We start from the raw sequence: 10,515 nt of genomic DNA on the forward strand, positions 1-10,515 counted from the left end.
ATGAAATGAAACAAGAAAACAAGGTGATGGGAAAAGATACAACAGACAAATACATATAAAAAGAAAAAAAGGCAAACAGTACAATTCAGGGTAAATAGTATGCATATGTATATAAATATGTAATTTATATGGTGTCAGTGAAGTTCTATGAACCCCTGTGAACCTAACCACACAGCTTCTACATGTGAAGCAAAAGCTAGGAAACACAAAGAAATGCGGAACCACAGCCTTCATCGCAGTGTGAGACTAATGCCCTACCTCAGACTGAACAGTGCAGTTGGAGGCTTGGCTTCCGGTATGTGTTTATAGGTGACATATATTGATGCAGATGCAGGTAATTCGGACACAGAGCACATGTCTATCTACAGTTGTTCCTTTTAGGGACTCCAGGCACATCTCTGAATGTTGCTCATGTGCCAGGACACGAAGAGAATTTAAATAAAAACCCGAAGCTGCCCGTTTAAAGGCGATCTTTACCTTCTCTGACCACCAGCCGAGAAATTTAGAAATGAACGTCATGATTTTTTTCAGGTCCAACTGCTGAGCCTGTTACTTGGTTTAAAGTCATCTAAATGTCACTGCCTTTTTGCAGCGATAAGAAGTCAGCTGCGTGGTATTTGCAGTGTGCGCTGAGGGTCTCGAGCTGTTCTCACACTGCCACAGTTACGAAACGGAGGATTTGGGGGGGACAGTAGTGCCAGGCTCCAGGTTCCTGAGTCTCCAGAAATTCCACTTTGCTTTGAATAAAATATTTGAATACCTCCCTGGTAGAAAAAGAAAATCAAAGTAGGACCTACTTCCTCCTCAAATCAAGAGCCAATATCAAAGGGAAAGAAAAGCTGTGATATTTTCCCCCTAAATGTCTTCATTTTTATCCCTATTACAGAAATAGTTGTTGTTCTATGTAGAAAATTGCCCAAGATACGTGTGTTTGGCAGCTTGGTTGAGATGTACGTAACGTGCATAATACTCAGCCTTCCTACGTTCCACTGACAGGTTTGGTGAAGGGACACAGCGGTGCAACCATCGCCAGGGCCCCCGAGAACTCCCCCTTCACCCCACGTCCCTGTGTTGGTTGCCGTCACTCCGCTCCGTCCCAGCCCTAGGCAACCACGGATCTGATTTCTGTCCTCAGAGTTTTGCTTTTTCTAAAAATTTTGTAGAAATGGAACCCTAAAATATGTGGTCTTCTGTGTCTGGCTTCTTTCCCTCAGCGGGATGTTTTTGAGGTTTGTGTCGTAAGATAAGCATTTTGTCACCCTTGCATAGATCCGCTTACAAACTTCAGCTCTTCAGCCTTCCTACGTCCCACTGACGGGTTTGGTGAAGGGACACAGCGGTGCCACCATCGCCAGGGCCCCCGAGAACTCCCCCCCCTTCACCCCATGTCCCTGTGTCAGTTGCCGTCACTCCGCTCCGTCCCAGCCCTAGGCAACCACGGATCTGATTTCTGTCCTCAGAGTTTTGCTTTTTCTAAAAATTTTGTAGAAATGGAATCCTGAAATATGTGGTCTTCGGTGTCTGGCTTCTTTCCCTCAGCAGGATGTTTTTGAGGTTTGTGTTGTAAGATAAGCATTTTGTCACCCTTGCATAGATCCGCTTACAAACTTCAGGTCTTGCCCTGATCGGTGCTCAGTGGTTAGAGCATCAGCCCTCAGATCGAAGGGTCACAGGTTCGATTCCGGTCAAGGGCACGTTCCTCAGTTGCAGGCTCGATCCTCGGTCCCCGTTGGGGCGCAGTCGGGAAGCAAGCAATGGATGTATCTCTCTCACATCGATGTTTCTCTCTCTCCATCTCTCCCCCTCCCTTCCCCTCTCTCTAAAAATCAATGGAAAAAATATCCTCGGGTGAGGCTTTAACAAAACCTTCAACTGTTGTGTTTCACGTTCCGTTATCAAAAGATGTGCAAGGACGTTTTAAAAACAAGGTCTGTCTCTAATTCTGGAAACATATGTCTCCCTCCAGACTAGTTTGAGGCTTCCTGACGTAACTATTAGGAATGTGTTTGGGGTGCAAATCTCAGCAACCTAACTAGAGTGATTTAGTTTTTAAAAATTTCTTTTCTGTAGAGGCTCATTGTCCAGAAGCAGGTCCCTGGGTGCGTGGGAAGGTGGGAAATCAAGAAGAGGGTGATCATAACTGCTTGTCACCCACCAGCCGTGCCAGGGGGTCTGGTTCACTGCTACTCCCTACAGACCTGGGGTTCTCCAGGCAAAGGGGTGGGTGTTGGTTAGGTAACCCCTGGTGTCACCCCATTCATACAACTTGCTAGAGAACTGCCCAGTCACAGAGCCACTCAGAGGGTGACCCCAGCTGAGAGGAGCGAGCAGGCACCAGCCCGGACTGCTGTAAGACGACTAAGGTTTTAGCCAAAATAGGACTTGGAGGGCCCAGCCGGTGTGGCTCAGTGGTTGAGTGTCGGCCTATGAACCAGGAGGTCACGGTTTGATTCCCAGTCAGGGCACATGCCTGGGTTGCAGGCTCAATCCCCAGGAGGGGGCGTGCAGGAGGCAGCCAATCAATGATTCTCTCTCATCATTGATGTTTCTCCTTTCTCCCTTCCCCTGTGAAATCAGTAAAAATATATTAAAAAAAAAATAGGACTTGGAGGTAATGGGGGGAAGGGTGTAAAGCTTGACAGGGACACTGGAGTGGGTTGGGGGGAGGGTAAGCCGATCCCTTCGTCCTTTCTCTTCGAGGTGGGTGAGTGGCGGGCTCTGAGTCCCTCGAACCCGATGCCCTGCGTCTCCGTTCCAGGTGAACATGATGACCCTGGCGGAGCACATCATTGAGGCCACGCCTGAGCGCATCAAGCAGGAGAACTTCGTGCCCATGGAGGCCCCGGCCTTGGAGAGGACGGAGGCGGCCACCATCAGCAGCACCATGAGCTGGCTGGCCAGTTACCTGGCGGACGTGGACCACCTGCCGCATGCCGCCCAGCTCAGGTCCGACGGCGCGGGAGAAGTTCCTGGGTCTGAGGGCCTGGGAGGCGAGCCGGGTTTGAGGATGCCGGGTGGTTAGACCTCACGAAGCGAGGGAGGAAGCTGCCGACCGTCAGCCGATGAGTGTGTAAAGGCTGCGGTGCATCTACACCGCGGAACACTGTGCAGCTGTGGAAGGGGAGGGGCTCTCGCCCTGGGGGACAGCCTGGAGGGACCTGGAGAGCCTCATGCTAAGCTCAGTGCGCCAGTCAGAGAAAGACGCGTGTACACGGTCTCACGCATGTGGAATCTAACGAACAGAATAAATGAACAAAACAGATCCAGAGACAGATGCATGGGACAGACTGACAGATCCCAGAGGGGAGGGGTGATTAGAAGAGAAGAGATTAACAAAGGACTTACATGCAGATCCGAATAACCCATGGACACAGCTGAGAGTGCAGGGAAGGCCTGGGGGCGTGCAGGGGGGAAGGCAAATGGGGGAAAGAGAAGGGGCGTCTGTAATACTGTCAGCAATAAAGACCTTTTTTTTTAAGCGAGGAAGCCTTAGGGCTCCCGTCCTTGCCTCTTCCACAGTTTTTCTCCCCATCTCAGAGTCTGTGAGACAGCGAATCTTAAGGTTTCCCCCCAGAATCACTGGACTTCCATGGGCAGGGTGCTCGGTGGGTTTAGTGTTCAGCCTCGGGCTGAACGCATGGTGGGTGTCCCGTGTGAACTTGCTGACAGAAGAACAGTTAAAGTCGGGTGTGTTCAGCTCCGGAATGAAAGCACATTCCTAACAGCCCCCGTGGCTCCCGGCGGCTCCCATCTGTCTCACGTCAGCGTGTCGTGGGCCGTGCAGATGGATCACGCCTCCCCCGTGTCCCCTCTCGTTCCAGAAGCGCGTATAGCGAGCCTCTAACCCCCTCTTCCAACACCAGCCTGAGCCCCGGGGGCTCTCCAGCCAGCGACATGGCCTTCGAGAAGCCCAGCCTGCCCTCCGCGGCGGACTGGTCGGAGTTCCTGAGCGCGTCCACCAGCGAGAAGGTGGAGAATGAGTTCGCCCAGCTCACTCTGTCTGACCACGAACAGCGCGAGCTCTATGAAGCCGCCAGGCTCGTCCAGACCGCCTTCCGGAAATACAAGGTAAAGGGGATCGGAGTCCTGATGGTCCCTTCTTCAGGCCCGGGAGGTAGAGAAGGTCATGAGTGTTCCCGCTAACACACCGGCCATTTCTTATTTATTTACTTATTTATTTAATATATTGTTACTGATGTCAGAGAGGAAGTAAGAGGGTGAGAGAGATAGAAACATCAATGATGAAAGAGAATCATTGATTGGCTGCCTCCTGCACGCCCCCTACTGGGGATCGAGCCTGCAACCCAGGCATGTGCCCTTGACTGGAATCGAACCCGGGACCCCTCAGTCCACAGGCCGACGCTCTATCCACCGAGCCAAACCGACTAGGGCCACACGGGCCATTTCTTCCTTCCTTCTGAGTTTGTAGGATCTTTATTTGAATTACTAATTCATGTCACCTGGGATTATTAATAATTTTCAGAAGCTTTAGTGACATCAGTTTGACCAGTAGTGCGATGGTTGTCATCATCTCAATTTGTTGTGGGTCATGAAAACAGACACTTGCCATTTAGTTGATATGAAGGAAGTTGACGCCTCTGCCACAGGAATTTATGGCCTAAAGAGGGGGCTTCTAACTGGAGGCCTGGGACCTGGCCTCGGGCAGCCCAGGACCCCTAGAATGTTATGGCGAAGCATCTGGATGTGCAGTGTTGGTGGAGGCCTGGGGTCTCAGAGGACACAGTGGACCTCGGGCAGGTCCCGGGCACATGGCACCTTCCCTGACGGGTTACATACTCTGTGTATGAACATATTTTTAAAATAGGGTTTCACAGATGCTAGAGAGAGGGGAGGGGAGAGGGAGAGAAACATCTATCGGCTGCTTCCTGCACGCCCCCTACTTGGATGGAGCCCACAACCCAGGCATGTGCCCTGATGGGGAATCGAACCCGTGACCTCTTGGTGCATGGGACAACGCTCAACCAACTGAGCCACACCGGCCGGGCAAAAAGGAATATGTTTTTTAGGTCACCTAACACCCAGATATGATGGCTCTATTTAGAAGCAAGAATATTTGGAGATTAGTCTGTAAATCCATTTTTTGAAATGTGTACTTCTCATTATCACCGTATTTTGGTGAACACTGGGGGTCTCAGTTCTGATGAAGTTAATGAAATGGGCGATGCTTCTCTCGAAGCCACAGGCGGGCTCACATTTCTCATACTGAGTCACGGTTTACTTTTCCCCCCCGACTCCCTGCAGGGCCGACCCTTGCGAGAACAGCAGGAAGTGGCCGCTGCCGTCATCCAGCGCTGCTACAGGAAGTACAAACAGGTAACCACCTGCAGGGCCCCGGGGACTGCGCCCGAGGACACTCCTGGGGGGCTGCCGGGGGCGGCAGGCCAGCCCAGGACGAGGGCCGCCTCTGAGCTGCCTTGATTAAAAACAGGAGGAAAATGTTCCAGAGAGGGGGAAAAAGAGAAAAGGATAAAAAAAACATCCAGCGGCAACTAGACATAGGCCACAACATAACTTCTGTTCCAGTGTTTGGCCTTTGGTATTGGTCTGTGAGGGTCTGTGTTGCCATAACTTCACCCATAAGCCCCGCGGTGAGGAAAGGGCCTCACGGAGTTGACTGTGGTGGCTGGAGGTCAGTGCTGGCTGTTGTCCTTGACCTTGAACTAAGTTATGTCATCCTCAGCCAGTTTTCCTTGCAGCTGCTTCTTACGCATTTTATGGTGAAGAATCACAAACGTCGTTGAGAACCTTAACGTGCGTTTGCAGTGCTCAGTGAAGGGATGCGGGAAGGGCAGCCACGCGCTCTTGGCTGCCCTGTGACGGTTTCCAGGACAACCCGCAGTCACAGAGCTCCCGCCAGAGGGAAGGGGGGCTGACTCTCAAAGGGACCAGGTCTTCCAGGCACATCGTCTCACCCGCTCCTTACCATCATTTAAGGGAAACAACTGTATTTCCGTCTTCCAGCCAAAGAAGCTGAGGTTCAGAGAAATTAAATATTAGATCTTTGTAACCACCCCGAGGAGGTTAGAAAATAGAAGACGTTGCCTGATGGAGCTTTGAGTGGTTCATGTGCTAAAGTTCAGTCCTGTCGGTAGATTCTGGAACCTTCTATCGGGTTGTGCTTTTCGTGGGTTTTAAATGTGTATTGGGGGCCTGCTCAATGCCAAGGTGTATAATCGCACGTAGAAATTTGGGATGATGTTCCCTCGATACGATCCAGGGCTTTGGTGTCCGATGTGGGTTGCCTTTTATCAGGTTTCTCTGGGATTACGCTCTGTTCCTGCGTGGGGTGGGGGAGGGGGCCTCTTCAGCTTTAGCCAGTTGAGTTCATGATCCCAGAAAATGAAGGTTTATTGTGTAAACGCTGACACCGCAGTTCCCGCAGCCCGGAGGCAGGGGGCGCTGCTCTGCGCACGGGCTTCTCTCGGTGGGCGGGCTTCTTCGCACAAGCGATAGACACCCAGAATCAGAGCTTCAAGTCTGTGACGACAACAGGGATCTATTCCCAAATCTGAGTTTGGTAGTTTGGTATTCTGAGTGGGTTTTTTTTTTAAATCCCATCCCAAAGACGTGTCATCTACAGCCAGCAGGACAGAAGGCATCCTTTATTGCAATACTGCCCCATAGGAGGCAAGTCTTTTGGAAGGCGGAGGCCTGGATCCAGCCAGCGCGCCCTTCTGCTGGTGGTGGCGGTGGTGGGAGTGTCATTGGTTCTGGCTTTTCAGCTTCCTTCCGTCGAGCGATCTAACGTTAATCTTGTATTCTCTGTTTCTCCCCCAAAGCTGACATGGATAGTCTTGAAGGTAATGCCACACCCAGTCCTCTCACAAACCATTCCACCAGAGTCACAAACTCCACTCCCATCACCAGCGACACGAAGGGGCCATTCCGATGGCAGGGTCATGAGTAAAAAAAAACAGGGCGTCTGTCCTCCGGGGGCCTCATGCTTATTCAGCAGCCATAACTGGACACTGTTTGGGCTGATGTCCATCTGAAGAGCCCATCCCAGCCAGTGACGTGAGCCCCGTGAGCCACAAAGTAAACTGCCCGTTCTCCCAGGGCACGCCGCCAGGAAGCCCCCGAGGCGCTGTGGGACCCGGCGTCCTTGTCTTAAAAGACTCCTGGACGGCCAAACCGGTTTGGCTCAGTGGATAGAGCGTCGGCCTGCGGACTGAGGGGTCCCAGGTTCGATTCCGGTCAAGGGCATGTGCCTTGGTTGTAGGCACATCCCCAGTGGGGAGTGTGCAGGCGGCAGCTGGTCGATGTTTCTCTCTCATTGATGTTTCTAACTCTCTATCCCTCTCCCTTCCTCTCTGTAAAAAATCAATAAAACATATTTAAAAAAACAACAACAAAAAAAAACTCCTGGATGAATGGGAGTGTGAATCAGGTGGGGTTAGGCGAGAAGGTCCCTGCAGAAGGGCCCTGTGTCCTGCACAGCCCGGGAGGCCCCTTCCCTCCCTCATTCCACCGCATACATGCAGACACACTAGGCGCAGGGATGTCCTGCGAGCGTTTCCCTCCGATGGTAAGTTGCCCTCTTGCAAGCCGAGCGCTTCCTCGTCCCCCCACCCCCCAGTCGTATTCTGTTTCCTGAGCAACGTGGACGTAGATTCTTACGGACGGAGAGCTCTGAGTCTGTAGCGCCCGGAGACGGAGAGAGACGGGGCTCCTGCTCCCGTGCCTTCCTCCCTCCCTGAGCCCAGCCGCCAGCGCCCGAGCCGGCCCGGTTGGCCCGGTGACAACGGCTCTCCGGGCCTCGCGGCTTTGCCTGGCGTTGGCCCTCTGAGTGCTCATCTCCCGCAGGTTAAAGTGGCTCGAAGGTGTCAGCGTTTCATGATAAGCCTTGTGTTTGGGACCTTGTAACTCGGGAGTTTGCTGATGGGCTGATAGTGAGGGGGGAGTGGGGGGCATAACGGCGGGTAGTTAAAAAGGTTCCAAGAGTGGGGAGCAAGTACTCATCTTAAACACTTAACATTTACTTCCATGTGTGTTTCTAAGATTCCTAAGTGTCTAAGTGGATTGCTATTGAGAATTCTTTTTTTCTGCCCGGCCGGTGTGGCTCAGTAGTGAAGTGTCGACCTATGGACCAGGAGGTCAGGGTTCAATTCCCAGTCAGGGCACATGCCCAGGTTGCAGGCTCAACCCCCAGTGTGGGGCGTGCAGGAGGCAGCGCTCAATGATTCTCTCTCATCATTGATGTTTCTGTCTCTCTCCCTCTCCCTTCCTCTCTAAAATCAATTTTAGAAAAATCTTTTAAAAACTTTTTTCAAGAAGGGCAATATATTTGGGGGTTTGGGGGGAACAAAGCACCTTAAAAAATAATACATCGTCGGGAGGTCACCCTTAGGTAATGTTTTTCGTTCTGGAAAGGTAGGTGGAGAGAGGCCTGGTGGGCCTGTTTGGCAGTTAAGCCGGAAACGGAGAACATGGCGAGGGGAGAGTGACTTCTCGCCGAGAGCCGAGCACAGCCCCGCGCACTCACTCCCGTGGTCACGCTCTGCCTCTGTCTCCGCAGTACGCGCTGTACAAGAAGATGACCCAGGCCGCCATCCTGATCCAGAGCAAGTTCCGCAGCTACTACGAGCAGAAGAAGTTCCAGCAGAGCCGGCGCGCGGCCGTGCTCATCCAGAAGTTCTACCGCAGCTACCGGAGGTGCGGCCAGCGGCGGCCAGGTGGGCGCAGGTCAGGTGGGCAGAGGCTCAGGTGGGCGCAGGTCAGGTGGGCAGAGGCTCAGGTGGGCGCAGGTCAGGTGGGCAGAGGCTCAGGTGGGCGCAGGTCAGGTGGGCAGAGGCTCAGGTGGGCGCAGGTCAGGTGGGCAGAGGCTCAGGTGGGCGCAGGTCAGGTGGGCAGAGGCTCAGGTGGGCGCAGGTCAGGTGGGCAGAGGCTCAGGTGGGCGCAGGTCAGGTGGGCAGAGGCTCAGGTGGGCGCAGGTCAGGTGGGCAGAGGCTCAGGTGGGCGCAGGTCAGGTGGGCAGAGGCTCAGGTGGGCGCAGGTCAGGTGGGCAGAGGCTCAGGTGGGCGCAGGTCAGGTGGGCAGAGGCTCAGGTGGGCGCAGGTCAGGTGGGCAGAGGCTCAGGTGGGCGCAGGTCAGGTGGGCAGAGGCTCAGGTGGGCGCAGGTCAGGTGGGCAGAGGCTCAGGTGGGCGCAGGTCAGGTGGGCAGAGGCTCAGGTGGGCGCAGGTCAGGTGGGCAGAGGCTCAGGTGGGCGCAGGTCAGGTGGGCAGAGGCTCAGGTGGGCGCAGGTCAGGTGGGCAGAGGCTCAGGTGGGCGCAGGTCAGGTGGGCAGAGGCTCAGGTGGGCGCAGGTCAGGTGGGCAGAGGCTCAGGTGGGCGCAGGTCAGGTGGGCAGAGGCTCAGGTGGGCGCAGGTCAGGTGGGCAGAGGCTCAGGTGGGCGCAGGTCAGGTGGGCAGAGGCTCAGGTGGGCGCAGGTCAGGTGGGCGCAGGCTCAGGTGGGCGCAGGTCAGGTGGGCAGAAGCTCAGGTGGGCGCAGGTCAGGTGGGCAGAAGCTCAGGTGGGCGCAGGTCAGGTGGGCAGAAGCTCAGGTGGGCGCAGGTCAGGTGGGCAGAAGCTCAGGTGGGCGCAGGTCAGGTGGGCAGAAGCTCAGGTGGGCGCAGGTCAGGTGGGCAGAAGCTCAGGTGGGCGCAGGTCAGGTGGGCAGAAGCTCAGGTGGGCGCAGGTCAGGTGGGCACAGGTCAGGTGGGCGCAGGCTCAGGTGGGTGCAGGCTCAGGTGCACACAGCCCGCGGAGGGAGGGGCCCTGCCCTGGGCCTGTGGCAGTGGGGGTGTAGGGGGGGGCTTGTGCAGTGATTTTCTTTCCAGATCCCAGGCTTCGCAGGTGAGGCCTCTGTCGTCACCTCTTGGTCTGTTTGGCTTATTTTGTCCTCGCCTCCCACCCATTTATTTGTCGTCTCCACCGCATTTCCACTTGTATCAGGATTTGGCAGGAGCCAAGTTTCCACTGGAAACGGTGGCCGCTGTGATGCGCTGTCACCACCTGGAAGGCCGGGGAGGAGTGGAGAGAAGCTCTTGCTGAGAGCGTGTGTGAGGACAGGGAGACACGCTGACTGAAGTTTAGAAAGTAGTAGCCCAGAGGGAGTGCTGAAGGCAGGCAGGGCAGCTTCTAGACCAGTGATGGCGAACCTTTTGAGCTCGGCGTGTCAGCATTTTGAAAAACCCTAACTTAACTCTGGTGCCGTGTCACATATAGAAATTTTTTGATATTTGCAACCATAGTAAAACAAAGACATATATTTTTGATATTTATTTTATATATTTAAATGCCATTTAACAAAGAAAAATCAACCAAAACAATGAGTTCGCGTGTCACCTCTGACACGCGTGTCATAGGTTCGCCATCACTGTCCTAGACGGAGGAGCCTGGGACGCCTTTCTCAGCAAAGCGAGCACCTGGCAGAGTCGGGGGGACAGTTCTGACATCAATTGTCAGTGTCACGTTGGCTCCCGGCAAGCTGGGGGTGCTCCCCCACCCCTCCCACC

At 54.1% G+C, this 10,515-nt stretch overlaps 1 protein-coding gene across 1 annotated transcript in view; it reads left to right on the forward strand.

Moving 5' to 3' along the window:
* Positions 1 to 10,515, forward strand: part of CAMTA1 (calmodulin binding transcription activator 1) — a 694,930-nt gene that overhangs the window by 671,503 nt on the left and 12,912 nt on the right. Inside the window, exons 17-20 of the mRNA XM_014546182.1 lie at positions 2,759 to 2,946; positions 3,822 to 4,068; positions 5,263 to 5,334; positions 8,537 to 8,724. Of these exons, the coding sequence (XP_014401668.1) occupies positions 2,759 to 2,946; positions 3,822 to 4,068; positions 5,263 to 5,334; positions 8,537 to 8,724 (695 nt within the window). The remainder of the gene's footprint in view (positions 1 to 2,758; positions 2,947 to 3,821; positions 4,069 to 5,262; positions 5,335 to 8,536; positions 8,725 to 10,515) is intronic.

The sequence above is a fragment of the Myotis brandtii genome, unplaced genomic scaffold, assembly GCF_000412655.1.
Source record: "Myotis brandtii unplaced genomic scaffold, ASM41265v1 scaffold434, whole genome shotgun sequence".
Taxonomy (NCBI): Eukaryota; Metazoa; Chordata; class Mammalia; order Chiroptera; family Vespertilionidae; genus Myotis; species Myotis brandtii.